At 34.1% G+C, this 17,638-nt stretch overlaps 1 protein-coding gene across 2 annotated transcripts in view; it reads left to right on the top strand.

Annotated features, from left to right (window-relative positions):
* LOC121409406 (serine/threonine-protein phosphatase with EF-hands 2-like) overlaps positions 1–17,638 on the top strand; it is a 78,652-nt gene that overhangs the window by 27,440 nt on the left and 33,574 nt on the right. The window contains exons 4-5 of one of the 2 annotated variants that reach the window (XM_041601347.1): positions 4,490–4,574; positions 12,724–12,738. In XM_041601347.1, the coding sequence (XP_041457281.1) occupies positions 4,490–4,574; positions 12,724–12,738 (100 nt within the window). The remainder of the gene's footprint in view (positions 1–4,489; positions 4,575–12,723; positions 12,739–17,638) is intronic. The other variant, XM_041601353.1, reaches the window with a different exon arrangement.

Raw genomic sequence — 17,638 nt, 5'->3', positions numbered from 1 at the left:
CATATTAACTTCAGGTCAAGGGTCAACTACGCGCGCGTCAAAATTTTAAAATGCTCAAAATCACTTTTTGACCAAAACAGACTTCGAATCAGGTCATTTTAAGCGTTTCAAAAATTTGTGTGCGCGTACGGTTACGCGCGCGTTCTCGCGCGTAACGGCACTATAAAACATAGGATTGCCATTTTTTTTCACATCAAGGCACCGATAATATAATTCTGAACAATTTGATACCTTGATCAACCTTTTACGACAAGTAATAAAGGAATTAGCCTCCATCAAAGTTTACAGCACGCGCACGCGCGCACTAACCATAGACAATATATGTGCAAAAACATGCCTATACAAAATTCATTATAGCTCTTAAGGTAGTCCGTTGACCCCCATTTTTTTTCATATTCGAATAGAGTATGGATGGGAGATGTGATTTCATGTCACATTTGACCCGAAATTTTATCATGACGTCATCAAAATGGCGTCGTAACTCAAAATTCCCATTTTTCTACTTATGACGTCATCATAATTATGCAAATTTGACTCTAACTCTGTAAATATTTGTCAATTTTTGCTCAGTTTTCAATATGTTGTAGCTGAGAACATGCTCTTCTTAATTTGATGGCTAAATTCACTTTTAAAGGAATGGATCATCCTGAAAAATGTCAAGGTAGAGAGGCATGTAGTTTTCGCTCATTTTATGTGCAATCTCTATGGGAAATGACTTTTTCTCAAAACTGGATTTTACATTCCTCTATTTCGCGAGCCATATCTCCATTTCTGTTTGTTGGTTTTCTCTGAGCTTTGAGTATGCTGAGATTGTAAGCTATGGCAAGTGTGGTCTTCGTTTTCCAATTAGATGCTGGGGCCCGTATTTCACTTGCAAAATTGGATTTCAGATCCTCTCGTTTTGCTTATGTGTTAAGTCTATGGGAAGCGTGTAGCTCAATGGGTAAGGCATCAGACTTGCGTCCTTAGGGTCCCTGGTTTGAACCCAAAAGTGGACATTTTTTTTTTTTTTTCTTTTTTTTTCTTTTAAACATTTCGCAAATGTTCCTTAATCACCATTACAAGGTATATAAGTTCAAATATCGCACAATTAAGTAGATTAAAATCGTTTTTAATAATCCTAAAACATGTACAATGTGTATCGCCTACACCTACATGTATTTCACATATTCTCATTTCCCTCTTTTCCAAGAGTATTCAACATATTCTTTTCGTAAGAAAAGTTCAGTTTTCATCATGATGATCATATTCATCTCAATAAACATGCTGATTGTCTCTGTGATCCTAAAATCAGAGACAGATCACCTGATTCGTCCTCATGATGAATTAAAATTCTAGTTTTATTTCAAATTGTCATGATTGTGTCAATATTGAATATTTGATTCATGCTAGGTAACAGATTGCATCTTAAGCTTTGCTGACAGAAAGTATGAAGCATTGATTATTCCCTATTAACACAAGAGCCCTAGAAGTAAATCAATATGTAGGGCCCTGATTTTATTTGATCAGTATTGCTCTCAGTGAGTAGAAATATTTTTACAATACTGTGGAGGGAAAGTGATGTGACATCAGACTGCTCTGAACACTCTGAGATATCAATAAACATTCATGACATATTCATAACCAGGGGAGACAAAACGAAGCGGTCTCCAATGATATGATCATACTTTGATTTTTAGCATTTTTATGAATTATGCTTGGTGTCCACCATAACAAATCTTAAATGAGTTAGACAATTGGCTTATTTTCTTCATGCAAAAGTTCAACATCTTCAAGTTTTTAGTTTGTGGTTACATTATGATTATACCATGCCAGTTAAACATGGCTGTGTTCATTTCCTCAGAGATTTCTCCTGCTACCTCTGAAAATGCATGGAACATTTGTTAAACAGTGTCCAAAAGAGGACACCAAATTGCTGCCACATTTAAAAAAATCTACTTTTGGATTGATTTATTCATCTGTTTTTGTAGACCTTTGTGCTATAGATTTCTGTAAATATTTATTGCAGATTATAAATTAACAGAACTATGATCCGAATCCTTGCAAAATGGATGCATGACATGCGTCACGATGGGCACCAAATATTTAAACCCATAATGTCAAGTACCCAGAATTTATTACATTTAGTAGATTTTGAAAGCAAGTTCTCATTGTTTATCCATTATTCAAGGAGTAAATTGAAGCTTTATTTCTCATTTGCTAGTCCATATTCTAGCTGTGCTGTTGAACATTTGTTACCAAAAAACAAGGTGGACATCAAGAGTAACGAATGTTCCACTTTTGGAAATCAGTCGTTTGAAACCTTCAGTTACAATGTATGTATAATTTTTTGCTATTCCCTACCTACATACTTGATATGGTAGCAACATAATTCAACAATGAGAACAAAATACATATGAAATATGTTGATAAGTTGCATCACATACACGTATACCCTGTTTGAGCAAGTCACATTTTGGTGTCCTCAAATTAACTATTTTCCCACAAATAGCCTTGTAAAATGAAAATGACTTTGTCTTTGGGCCTAATTTCATCTATCTCTACATAAGGATCCCTTATAAAAATCAATGCATTTGACCTGAAAATATTACCAACTCTGTTGAAAAATCTCTACACTATCATAAAAAAATACTCATATTTGTCCGTTTTTTTCATTAAACTTCCTAAATTTTTAATTAAAGACCCTGACCGGTGTAAAAACAATCATATATTAAAAGAAAGGTAATGATTCATAGAATACAAATATACCAAAAATATTCTACATATCTCCTTCCATTTTTTTAAAATATTAGATAAAAATCAAAGAAACTGCTCCTCCAAAGTACACTTCGATTGAGCACCCCACGTCGCCTGGAAATGATGAAGTCATGTTGTGTCTTGAGGGTTGCGATTCTATAGGCTTGTGTACAAAAGCATTGGGTATTTTCTTCCATTTCTATATTATGAATCAACATTTTTTTTTCGTTTTCAGATGAAAATGGCACTCACAATTATTCACTGTTCAAACCCCTACAGAAATTTCCAAGCTTGCGGGAAGCGTGCGACTAGCTTGCGCAAGCTTGCGGCATGCTAGTAACTAGCATGCGGCTAGCTTAATAAGTGTGTGATATGCGTGCAGAGTAATAGTTAAGCGATCTTTTAGCGAGCAGGGACTGTTCGCTAGCATGCACTCGCTTATTAAGCGAGCGCCCTGCTAGTCGCATGCTAGTTACTAGCAAGCGGCATGCTTAAATTTCTGCAGGGGAATGGATGGAAACCAACTATTCACTACCTTTTTTGTGATTTCTTTGAATGACTCTTATTGGGCCAAAATTGCTATGTCAGGAAAAGTTGTTATACATAATCTGAATGCAGATAGAATTGAAATCTACGCCAAACTAATAAGCAGGAAATAAAATATGGCAAAAACTAGTTCAAAACTGTAGATTTCATAATTTAAGCGTGTAGGAAAAAATATATGTGATATCACTCTGTGATGAAAGTGACGAAAATGAAATGCGTAATCTGGAAAGCAAAAAAATATCCCAGTTTTTCTGTGCACAAACCAAGGAACCACGACGCTTCTTACACAACGAGACGTCACGGTCTCGATGCATTTGAAAAGCACAATAAAGCCTATTTTCTAAGTCGGGTTCGAAGCCCGATAATTGGAATATTCTTAAGCAAAATACTCAGCTGGGAAGGGGTGAAAATGAATAAAGCTCACATTGCTGTATTTAGTAGCTTATAATCTTTCGATTGGTATATAATTTGTCAATGTCATTTTTGGGTCCGGTCTGGGTCTTTAAAGTTTTCATGATTATCATTTGTTTAGATTTATAAAAAAAATCAAGAATAAACACTTTGAAGATAAACTCTGTTATACTATGCTCATTCATTGTTGCAAAGATTTAGATAAAATCCAGAGTGGCTATGAACAGGGACTAGCCCGTATAAGACTTACATGTTGCATTGTAGATTTAAATTCAAATCCTTTGAGATCAGAATATAATTCTCTATCTAGGATTAGCTTAATATGATATGAAAAATTAAACTATTTTATCAATAAAATCTAATAATGTATGGTAATATTCATTAGTGTTGCCACACAAAAGGCTAAGACCAAATCTCTTGAAACCAAGCATTTATTAGAAGTAAATATTTCAAAGTTTCTGATATACATGAATATCAAGTGTAAAAAAATATCAGCATTGTTTGTACTTCAATTTTATAAAACCCCAAAATGCCTTCATTACTGATAAGATCCTTATCTTTTATGGATGTTTTTTAATCTTATTATAATCATCTCATCAAATTGTAGTTGACTATTAACCAGCAATGAGCATGCACAAGAGGTTTTGTTTTGGCTGCATAAAACATTTAAATAATAGTCCTGAGAAAAGGATACACTGTATATCCATTTTACCTTCTCAACTGGAACAATACAAATGGAAGATACTTGCTTTATAAGAATCATGTTTCTAAAATGGTTGTCTCTTATTCGTTTCAGCTGTATAATTTCTTCAATAGCATGATGCAGACTGTCAGCTCAGAGGATAATAAATCTAAATACATCATACAAGGGTCTAATGAAGGTTAGTATAATAACATAGCACTAAAGGATGAAGGCACCCTGATGATAAGTTGATTTCAATAAAAAACAGAAAAATTAAGAGAAGATTACTGGTGACGTACTGATGAAAATCTGGCCAAGATTAAAAGAGTATTGATATTTTAACATTTTGATTTTCTGACGTCACGGATAAGGAGCAGCTTGCTCATATATTTTGATATTAATTTTTTCAAAATAAAATTTTCTCAAAAATTTTAAAGTGATTTTAATTATGCAGTGGAGACATCAGAAATATCATTTTATGTCCCCTTCTATAAGAATAAATATATTGGATGGCTCAGAATGGAATACAAGAAATATTCCAAGAGTTCGGGAAACTTCCACGAATCGCAGATGAGTAGAATATTGGCCCTAATGAGTGGAACATTTCTGGTATTTCATGAAATAATGCCATCCAATATAATTTATCATCTATACCACCCCCCCCCCCCCCTCAAAAAAGAGGGAGAAATTTGATTTAGCAAGTCATATCATTTATCACATTTAATATGCCATTATCACTTTATAGGATCAATTTTGGTCGTTGATGTGCGACTTGCATGTAATTCATTATGACGTCATGGAGCATAGTTGTGCTCCATGCTGCGCATCGCATTGCTTTTATTGTTGTACACGTTGTATATTTTACTCATTCGCTGCCTAGCCCTAAACTGTTGAATAAGCTCTCATATATTCAATAGCAAATTTTGTACAGGAGCCTTTGAAATATTCGTCAGATTTCGGTTCTTTTTAGGGATACGCTCTGATACCGCATGGCAATTGATGCAGACCAAAATATACATATTTAATGCATTGTAACACTGTATAGATGATGATATCTTTTATTCATCATATTCCATTAGTTTAATTCATACAGTGTGTATCAAAAAACGGGACAGATTTGAAAAGTCTATAAAATTTTTGTTTCAAATTATGATCTCTATACTTTGGTGTCAATAGGTGCTCTGAGGTCTTATCCTTCAAATGCCATTAAAACAATTTAGTTTTGTTCATGCTTGAGCAAACACAGAATGTTTTTGTCTGGGGTTAAAAAGGAGGCTTGCGCCAGAATGGCATAAAATGATGAATATGATGATCGGACTTCTTGCTAATCAGCATACTTCCTCTTAACCTTTTCATTATCTGTGCCATAATTTTCGAATTATGCAGTAAAAATTCATTTCCAAACTTAGTTATCTACTTGAATATTTCTGTTGTTGTTCCTTTTTAATATGTTCTCTTTTAGCTTTGAACATTCCTTCTTCAGGCAAGAAAATTTTTTTAACCGAAGTATGGGAAAGCGTGTGTTTTTTTAATTATTTCATTGCGTGCTACAAAGGTTATGGTGCCTTTGAACAGTGGCATACTGATGGGTGGGGGCTCTGGTGCTCTCCCTCCCCCAAAAGAAAATCATGACCAAGAAAAAAGTGGAAAGGAAAATAAAAGAAAACATAGAAAATGAAATATAATATCATTTTCTGAATATTATGTCAAAATCACAAAATTTTATATTTTAATAAAAAAAAGTTAAAACGTTTGTTTTCTTGCTTTTTGATACATTTTATTCGATCTGCAATATCTTGCTCCTTCAAAATTGACTCATTACACCATTGCCATTGAAAGGCATGAATCCTTTTCTGTTTGTCCTGTCAAGCACATAAATAAACTTGGTGAAAGATTCAATAACCCTTTGAAAATAGGATTCATGTCTTTTATAGGTACCATAACATAATTTGTTTCACATGATAAAAGGATTTTAATAATGAAAATTCTCTCAATTGATAATGCAAATCTTCTTACTTGGGTTGACAAAGTCTTCTTTTAATTTTCTTACTTATGAAAAAAAAACAAAGGTAAAAGAAGTTTAAATGAAAAACAAAATGATTCAGGTAAATAAATAAATTTGTAAATGAAATTTGACAGCATAATTCGAAAATTATGGCAAAGATAATGAAAAGATTGATAAGAGTAGGTCTGCTGATTAGCCAAAAGTCTAATCATCAAATTTCTCATTTCTGCCATTTTGGTGCAAGCATCTTTTTGAACCCCCGACAAAAACGTCCCGTGTTCGCTCATGCATGAACGAAATTTATTTCTTAAAATGGCATTGCAAAGATAAGACCTCAGAGCATCTATTAACATCAAAATATAGATATAATTTAAAGCAAATTTTTATTGACTTTTCAAAACTCTCCCTTTTTTATGCACACTGTAGAATTGATATGTTACATAATATATGGGGATGGAGGCTGCTCGCTTATGACATCACAATCAAAAGCTTCAAAATTTAATAATCTCTTACAATTGGGTAGATTGTACAAAGCAGAAATTCCTGTCCATCTTCCCTTGAATTTTAGCTTAAAAATTCACCAAGCATCGCGCTACTTTGCTAAAAAAAAATGACCCAGGATTATACATGTGTATTATCAAAATAGAAACCTACAAATTTCTTCTTTTTTTTGGATAATCTTTCAAGATTATTTTGTTTGGTATATGATTTGGCAAATTAGAAATAAGATAATGTGAATAATCTCAATTTGTTTTTTAATAGAAAATGATAATACGTTTTGTCCTTTTTTATTATCTCAAAACATAAAATATAAAAGGCATTGAGAATATATTTCAAGTTAAGAACCATCATGTACATATTTTCATGCCCTTCTCAGATATTTGATCTCTTAATATAGTCAATATTAATATTTGAAGAGGGGTAAATTTCATAAAAATATCAGACTGTATGCCAGATGTTTGGCATGATAAGTTAATAAGTAATTTATGAAGAGAATGTTTTGACATTTTTAAGATGCAGCTTTTCATGAGACCATTAAGGAACAGAACAATGGTGGGAGGGGGGGGGTGGATAATAGAAGCACAGATGTTCTTAAGGCATCAAGACTAAAGTGTCTCTGTAGATTATGATGTCAGATAATTATATCCATCAAGGTTGCTAGGTAATTGTGGCATGTACCTCAGTTTAAAATATTCAGTGCCATGAGAGGATGCTTCTACAAAATTTGTGTCTTTAATTTTAGTCTGTGATAGCACACACATTTTTTTCTAGTTTGCAGTTAGATGATAATTCATTTATTAAACTAAATACTATATCATTCATGAATGAATCCAATTGAGCACTGCTATGATAGAATTATACGCCATACACAGTTAGTTTGGGCAAAGACCGTAATTGCAGTCTGCCTTTTTTCTGATTTGTCATACGGCTGTTGGCGGAAACCCAGATTGGTATAGTATATCATCTATTTTATATTTTTTTGATGGAAAATTCACCATATTCCCCACAGTTTATATACCCATATACATATTTTATTGACAATGAACATGCACCACCTCCTCCATCCAATGTAGATTAAAATGTACATGTATTAAGCTTTAATATGTGATGAGATAGTTGCAGTGCATTTTCTTTTAACTGATGGTATAAGTAATAGAATGTTGGATTATAAAAAAACAAGAATATTCATGACGAAAATCTCTCGTTTGAGGGCTGTATACCCCATTTTTCCTTATCAACAAATATCTTCTCCCAGTAATACAAATCCTATTGCCCTCAAGAGATTAAATTTAAGTATAGAAACACCTGTTTCTTGACCTCGGTCCGCGAAGATAATTCACCCCAGCATCTACGGTCACAGCAGGGGGCCACACACGATGGATTGCAATATGTGTAGTTCCGGCGAGCGCATGGCCATGGATGTATACATGCGTTGATAAAAAGTTTTTTCTTTCTTTCTTTCTTTCCTTCTTTCTTTCTTTCTCTCTCTCTTCCTTCCTTCCTTTCTTTTTTTCTTTCTTTCTCTCTCTCTTCCTTTCTTTCTTTCTTCCTTTCTTTCCTTCTTTCTCTCTGTCTGGCTGTCTAATTCTTTTCTTTCTAGACTTATTTTCTTCCTTCCTTTCTTTCCTTCTTTCTCTCTGTCTGGCTGTCTAATTCTTTTCTTTCTAGACTTATTTTCTTCATCCACCCCCTTTCTACACCTCTAAAGAACGTGCATTTGCCAATCATATCTGTAGTAAGGCCTATAAATGTCCTTTTCTCAAAGCTGAGGTGTAGGCCTATACATAGAACATTAAAATACAAAGACCAGCATTATGAATCACAATGTTTGGATAGCATTTCAATGTTCTATTCATATCTATTCAGAACGTTTTCTAATTCACATGCGTTATTAGCAGGTGATCTTCTTTATCTTTATCTCCCATTATTGTTCTTATTTTGTAGGCCTATAGCCTGTGTATACGGTAAACCTCCCTCTGAAATACCTTTCTTGGTTTCATGTTTTCTTTCAGATTTGTTTCCACCAAGGCGCGCCGGAACACTTTCATTTTTTTTTTTTGGGGGGGGGGGAAATCCCGAAGGGAGCACAATATTTTTGAAAGCGTGAGATAACGCGATCGAGCGGGAGAGGGTGTGGTTGAGGGTGTAAAAATTGAGTGTAAAAGTTGCGTTTCTAAGAGCATTCAAAAATAAATTTCGTGAGAATTAAACAGTCTTGGGGTTCTTTTTGATCCTGTTTCCTCTCTTCGATACGAGGTATCGCCGGTCTGCGCGGGGTGGTGTTTGCGTGGAAGTGCTGGGGCCGGCTCGGAGACCTGCCTCTCCAGTCTGACTCTGATTAAGAAACTCTTGAAGTTGAACTTCGTCTGCGATTACTGAAACGATCTTTCCAACACTCCATCTTCCCAACTCATCAATCGCCTGAACTTGCTCTCCAACGATGAACATTTTGACTTACAAAAAAATTAGCACAACATACCTAAGTTAGACATTTAATGGTGGAAACTAAAACGACCCAAAACAAACGGTGGAATGGATGCAGCGCACATGGGCAGTTTACCGGAGAACCACGTATGGTGCAATAATACGTTTGCGATTAAAAAAATAGTTACAGGCATTGTTTGTATTTAAATTATGAATAAGACTTTGCGGTAAAAAAAAATAATGATTTCATATTTTTGTGCATATCAGCAGCATGATTATTATACTTTGTATGTTGGTATGCCATTACTACTATTTTTCGAACGTTAAGACTGTATCATTGCGCGAGTGAACCCATTTTCTTGCTGGACGGACAGAAACTATGCATGCATCGCGGTCCATGCATGCTAAGCATACCGTAATTTTTATTCGCTTACTTTCCTTATTTCAAGGTCGATTTTCTTCGTTCGAAATTGAAAATGGACTAGCATTGGATGTCTGAATGTAATATGCCTTTGAAAACGTGTTTAATATCGAATACAATAATTTCATTCCGAAGATCCTTCAACAGGCAGACAAGTCTTACGTAATAGCACAGCGTTGTTTATCATTTCGTCCTTGGCTCAACGCTCATTTAGCTGGCCCGTGGTGGTGAAATCGAGACAAGGGGATTACCTGGCCAAGATGGGTTTATCGGGGTTGGAAAAGTTGTTTGAGATATTCCAAACGCAAATCGGGGTATAAAACCGCAGTTTGCAGTCCGAAGTGAGGTCGAGAATCAAACGGGACATTTTCGTAATGTGGATAATTTATTTCCCAATTATACATCAGGGGAAAATTCCATGCAAGAGGTGAACCACTTGTAAGATCCAATTTGAAATTTACAACCCATCCGTATTTCAAACTATTAGAATTCAACATTGATGTGACTTTAAAAAAAATTTGATCTGCAAGGTCTTTCTTGTCAACAGTGTCTGTGATAAAAATAAAACCCAGAAAAAAATTGCATCTGAAAATCATTATTTAAAAATAGAAATAAGCAATCAGAAATGGCATCTTAATCTCATCCTCTAAGTTATAAATTTTCAGTCACAGATATCCTAAAATTGTGTGCACAAATTTATTATTATTTTCTTCCTGTGAGTTTTTTTAATCCATATGAACAATACAACGTGTATTAAAGTTAAGTATGTTGGCTTTTGATATTGGTTTTACTTATTGTGCAAAAAAATCATATTAATCATAATGTTTAGGTATTTCTTATTCAGATTAAACCTTGTGCCAATTTCCATTATATTCAGATGAAAATGGTTGTATTAAATCATTGCCAGTAATAAAATTCTTTCTTTTTATTTTTCTTTTCATTTGTAATATTTGGAGACATTTTTTTTTTCAAAATTCCTATGAATATAATTTCCAACTCAAGAACTTCAGTGATAGTCATTTCTCAAAAGACAAACATTTGCTCTGTTTATGTTTTGATGTCATTTTTGTCTCACCTGCATAGCAGAGTGAGACTATAGGCGCCGCTTTTCTGACGGCGAAGGCAGCGGCGGCGTCAACATCAAATCTTAACCTAAGGTTAAGTTTTTGAAATGACATCATAACTTAGAAAGTATATGGACCTAGTTCATGAAACTTGGCCATCAGGATAATAAAGTATTACTGAACATCCTATTAGAGTTTCATGTCACATGACCGAGGTCAAAGGTCATTTAGGGTCAATGAACTTAGACCATGTTGAGGGAATCAACATCAAAATCTTAACCTGAGGTTAAGTTTTTGAAATGTCATCGTAACTTAGAAACTTTAAGGAACTAGTTCATGAAACTTAAACATAAGGTTAATCAAGTATCATCAAACATCCTGCATGAGTTTCAAGTCACATGACCAAGGTCAAAGGTCATGTATGGTCAATGAACTTTGGCTGATTTGGGGGTATCTGTTGAATTCCAATCAAAACTTTAAAAGTTTTTGGGTCTGATTCATGAAACTTTGACATAATAGTAATCAAGTATCACTAAACATCCTGTGCAAGTTTCAGGTCACATGATCAAGGTCATTTAGGGTCAATGACCTATTGCTGAATTGGGGGTATTTGTTGAATTACCATCATAACTTTGGAAGTATGTTTGTCTAGTTCATAAAACTTGGACATAAGAGTAATCAAGTATCACTGAATATCCTGTGCAAGTTTCAGGTCACATGATCAAGGTCAAAGGTCATGTGAGATCAATGAACTTTGGCCGCATCGGGGGTATTTGTTGAATTACCATCCTATCTCGGTAAGTGTATTTGTCTTATTCATAAAACGTTGAAATAAGAGTAACCAGGTATCACTGAACATCTTGTGTGAGTTATAGTAGTTTTCAAAGTCAGCACTGCTGCTATGTTGAATTGAGTGATGCAGGTGAGATGGCCAGAGGCATTCCGCTTGATGAAAATAGTAATGCTGATAATAATTTGCATTTTACTATATAAGTTCAAATTCTTTAATACAATTTACATGGAGAAATTGTTAGATTAAGACCTACACTGTAAAACTGAATGAGCATTGTTATCGCACTAACTATGTGAGTGTCTTACATTCATGAGTACTAACCCTATTCTTTTTATCTAGTACTACATTGGCAGTCATTTGTCTCTTTGTACTAACACCTATTCTTCAGTTTAGATTCATTGTCTTAGTTTTAATATCATTTACACAAGGCCTATCTTTCTATTGTAGAAGGTGTTTGAATTGTTTTGAGGCCCATTCTTCCAATTATTGGCAGTATTATACTTAGGCAACAAAATTAATGTTTCATTATGATTCCTAAGTATTCATTGAGAACTAAAATATATTCATCAAGATCTAATGGATGTAGTTTGTATAATTTTGTATTATGAGAATTAGAAAATGGGCACTGATTGAATTTCCGGGTTTTATGAGTAGATTAGTTTGATGTTATACTCAAGATCTGTGTGTTTTGTCTAAATATTGTACTGTAAGTTAGTCATTCCTCCTTGTATAAAGTGTATTCCTTATATCAGTATAGTGTGTCAATGCAATGTACCAGTTTCACAAATGATGCATCTCTGTACAAATCTACTTGTCACTTTATGTGTGAATGCATTTGTGACTACATTATGTTGCATTGAATAATCTTTATTAGTGTTTGTAAGATATGAATCCAGTCTGGTTCATATCTTACACAACTTTTCACAATGTATTTACTGCATACTCATGCTTTGCTGATGATCTTCCATATTATTCCTGTAACTAATTTCCTTCTTAAAATCTGTGATCAAACTGTTGATTTTTCTATCATGTCATAATATTTCCTTTGATGTACATGTATAAACCATTATCTTTCATGTTTATCTCTATCTTTCCTGTCATGTTGCGCCAATGCCTTCTTTAATCTTCATACAAACTCAGACTTACAAGCTGAAGGTGAGTTGTTTCTTTGTGGGTTACGCTTGTTTATCATTCCTACAGTACACCAGTTGGTAAAACAGTGTTGGTCAAACTACTCCAGTCAGTGTATGAGTAACCTATAAACTAGGCAGAGGATGCAGTTATTGTCTTTGCTGTTATGCTGAACACAAGCGGTACGTCTGATCTAGCCAAGACTACGCACTGTGGCTGTGTTAGCAGCCACCTATTCACTCCCGTCTTGCTTTGGATGTTGTTTTTTTATTATCGACTTTGGAATGATGCCAGTTTTTCGTACGAAATATTTCATGTGTATGTATGAGAAAAAACAAATCGGACCAATCAAAAACACATTGGAAAGAAGAAGGTTATGCATATAAGTCACGTGACCTGACGTCACTTTCTTCATCCACAATGGCGAGTATGAGTACACGAAAGAAACTTCTGCGAGAGTATGGATTATGCTGCTGATAAACTCCGCATTCCTAGTGGAAAATTCTGAGACCTATTAGAATCTGACATTCGTAGCATTATTGACGACAGGAGGTCAAACGACGAGATGAGTGTATAGGCGGTGGCTGCTAACGCAGCACACTGTCGTAGTGTTTGCCAGATCAGATGTATCGCTTACGTTCAGAATAACAGCAAAGACAATAACTGCAGCCTCCATCTAGATTATATAGGCTAGTGTATGAGTAGAAAACAACAGATATTTTACACCAGTAAGTCACTATGATAGTTCTACATGTTACCGTACTAATAGATTACCACTACAACACAATTTGTAGAGTACATAGTTATTCACTCCTTTGCTAACTGTATCTGTACCAAAGGCTGATTGCTGAACGAGAATTTTTTTTTTTTCGGAGACTGATTGCATGTACATGTAGTTATTTCACATCTATCTTAGATAGTCTTTATTCAAATCTTTGTTATTAATTGTATAAGTAGGACTTTCAACACATCCTCATCTTCCCAAATAAATTGAATCATGGAAATTAGGATTAGGCATACAAGTTAATATACATATATTATCCAGTCCTCTCCCTTTGTTTGAATGACTTTGAATTGCAATACAATCACTTTTTTTGTGTGGGGGGGTCATGAGATTTGTCTTGACATAAAGACTGGATACTTTCATTCTGGCTGCTAATATAAAATATCTTATATATATATATATATATATATATATATATATATATATATATATATATACAATGCGTCCCACAAAAAACGAAACCGAGATTTATCAATGATTTAGCGTAACTTAATCACAAAAATACAATAGACAAATGACCTACCTTGTAAAGCTTAGAGCAGCCATGCATTAAATCTTTTGTTAACCGTGCGATAGCTTCTGTGGGAAACTGGTGAAAAACCAGTTTATGTAATGAAATTATGGAAATATGAGCATTGTTTTGAGGGAACAGAACTTCTTGATCGTTTTCTGTGATTAAGGTATCAAATAAAAGAGCAGAAATTGAATTTTTTAGGCATCTGATTTTCTTTTTGAAATTTAGATACCCCCGCCAAATGATTTTTTGGTATTCTTTCTTCAAATTGTTTTTGCTCACTCCTGTTTGTGAATGAGGAATAATCTAAACAATTTCAGATGAAAGAGGAGATTCTAAGCTTTACATTGGTAGGTTATTTTTCTATTGTGTTCATGATTAAGTAATGATAAATCATTGCTAAATCTTGGTTTTGTTATTTGTTGGACACAATGTATAGATAGAGAGAGATAGTTGAGGCCAAAAGTTTACATACCCCAATGGAATTCAGTGAAATTTGATTGCTTAAGAAACATCATACAATTTACTTTATCTTCAAAAATATACTACCATGACAAATTTTGTATTAAATGAAAGAGCATATTAAGCTCTTTCACATGATCAGGATACTGTTGGGATTAAAGTATATTTCAGGTGAAATTTTCTTTGAAGGAAAAGAATAATATTCATGCATCTGTATTCTATTGTTATCATATTTTCAAACATCGTTTCATAGAAATGTAGGTAGGTAAGTAGTGATATACTGCAATATCTTATAGTGCTCGACTGTGTAGGAGCTGAGTATAAATAATTTATTAGTTGGATTGCTTAACTAAGCTAGTCGTACAGACTGTTTCACCCTGAGGCTCATCAGTGACTAATCAGTCCCTGATGAGCCTTAGGGTGAAACAGTCTGTACGACTAGCTTAGTTAAGCAATCCAACTAATAAATTATTCATAGAAATCTATGCATTTAAATCTATGATTCATATCACATTTACTTTCATGATATGTCACCACTGAACAAAAATTGTAATCTGAAATGTTTGTGTAACTAGCAAAAATATGAAAAATTTTGTCAAGTCTTTTTTTAATTTGTATAAAATATGAAGATTCTTGGGGGAAAATGACACCTAAATATTTTTCAGCACCAGATGACAAAGTGATGTGATGAAGGGGCATGACATACTCATTTGATTGATATCAAATTGATAACACAAATATTTATATATATATATATATATATATATATATATATATATATATATATATATATATATATATACATGTATATATATATATGTATATATATATATATATGTATATATATATACATGTATATACAAATTAAATTGAAGTGTATCAAGTTCAGGGAAAGTGCTCGAAGTTTCAACTGAAGCATAGAGTTATAGGAATTTTCGTCACTTCTGGTCTACCAATGGTTTCACGCCTCGGTCACAGGCGGCTCATCAGGACACTGAAGCTAGTTGGATTTGATGGGGGCTCTCGGTTAGGGTAATGGATGCATTTCACAGTCCAGCGGTTCTTTGTTCCTTCTTTTGTGACGGCATGTACTGATTAGTTCGGACCTTCAGTTGAGTGAGTTTTTCTTGTGAGTTGCGATAATGAGTTTTTCGTCTAAGCATAGGTTGCAGATTCCACTTCCCCGCATTGCCATTATTGCCCATTTTAAATTGTATCGTTCCCCTTTCTTTTGTAGATCCCATATGTATTTACATAGTTCTGTTTGGTTTTGATATTTCTCGTTTCGGAAAGAATTTGTGTGATTTCTGAATCTGTCTTTAAAGGACAAGTCCACCCCAACAAAAACTTGATTTAGAGAAAAATTCAACAAGCATAACACTGAAAATTTCATCAAAATCGGATGTAAAATAAGAAAGTTATGGCATTTTAAAGTTTCGCTTATTTTCAACAAAATAGTTATATGAACGAGCCAGTTACATCAAAATGAGAGAGTTGATGACATCACTCACTCACTATTTCTTTTGTATTTTATAATATGAAATATTGTTATTTTCTCGTCATTGTCATGTGAAATGAAGTTTCATTCCTCCCTGAACATGTGGAATTCCATTATTTTAACATTTTGTGCTTCAGGCAAGGAGGTCCTAATCGTCAAATTCGTAAAATTGAAATATTGTATAATTCAAACAATAAAAAACAAAAGAAATAGTGAGTGAGTGACATCATCGACTCTCTCATTTGGATGCAACTGGCCCGTTCATATAACTATTTTGTTGAAAATAAGCAAAACTTTGAAATGTCATAACTTTCTTGTTTTACATACGATTTTGATGAAATTTTCAGCATTTTGCTTGTCTGATTTTTCTCTATTGATTCAAATCGACATTTTTCTGAGGTGGACTTGACCTTTAAAAGTTCCCCCTGCTAGGCCAAAATACACTTTGGTGATTGTATCTCTTTGGCCGTGTGTGACAGATGCTTTGTATACTATCGACTTGGTCAGGCAATTTCCCCGTAGAGGGCAGTCTTCCTTCACTCGGCAGTTGCATGTTTTTTTCGGAGGGTTCTCTTTTTCTTTAGATTTTTTGATGACATTTTTGTTGTGTGATTTGATGATCGCATTCACGTTTTTCATGCAGCTGTAGCTATTTTTTACACAAAATCTTTCCGAAACGAGAAATATCAAAACAAAACAGAACTATCTAAATACATATGGAATCTACAAATGAAAGGGGAACGATACAATCTAAAATGGGCAATAATGAAAATATCCAACTTGGCAATGCGGGGAAGTGGAATCTGCAACCTATATGCTTAGACAAAAAACTCATTATCGCAACTCACTCACCCGAAGGTCCGAACTAATCAGTACATGCCATCACAAAAGAAGGAACAAAGAACCGCTGGACCGTGACATGCATCCATTGCCCCAACCGAGGGCCCCCACTAATCCAACTAGCTTCAGTGTCCTGATGAGCCACCTGTGACCGAGGCGCGAAACCATTGGTAGACCAGAGGTGAGGAAAATTCTTATATATATATATACAGTGCGTCCCAGAAAAAACGAAACCAAGATTTAGCGATCATTTATCATTACTTAATCATAAATGAAATAGACAAATGACCTACCAATTTAAAGCTTAGAATCTCCTCTTTCATCTGATATTAGTTAGATTATTTCTCATTTCGCATGAATGAGCAAATACAATTTGAAGAAAGGATATCAAACACTCATTTGGTGGGGGGTATCTGGGTTTCAAAAAGAAAACCACATTTTTGAAAAGTTCAATATCTCCTCTTTAATTTGATACCTAAATTACAGAAAATGGTCAAGAAATAACAAAGTTCTGGTGATTTGAAATAAGGCTTGAATTTCAATAATTTCATAAAATAAACTTTCGCCAGGCTGGCTTTCAAACTCACTCGACACTCTGTTTTGTTGACGATCAGCCATGCATTAAATCTTTTGTTCACCATGCAAAAGTTTCTGTGGGAAACCGGTGAAAACACGTTTATCTCTTGAAATTATGGAAATACAAGCCTTATTTCAAATTACTAGAACTTTTTTATTTCTTGACCATTTTCTGTAATTTACATATACTTCGCACATGGCTAAAACTATCCAAAAGGCGCGCACACCAAAATAACCATTCAACATGGCA

This window comes from Lytechinus variegatus, chromosome 1, assembly GCF_018143015.1.
Source record: "Lytechinus variegatus isolate NC3 chromosome 1, Lvar_3.0, whole genome shotgun sequence".
Taxonomy (NCBI): domain Eukaryota; kingdom Metazoa; phylum Echinodermata; class Echinoidea; order Temnopleuroida; family Toxopneustidae; genus Lytechinus; species Lytechinus variegatus.
This window is presented reverse-complemented; position numbering and strand designations above follow the sequence as displayed.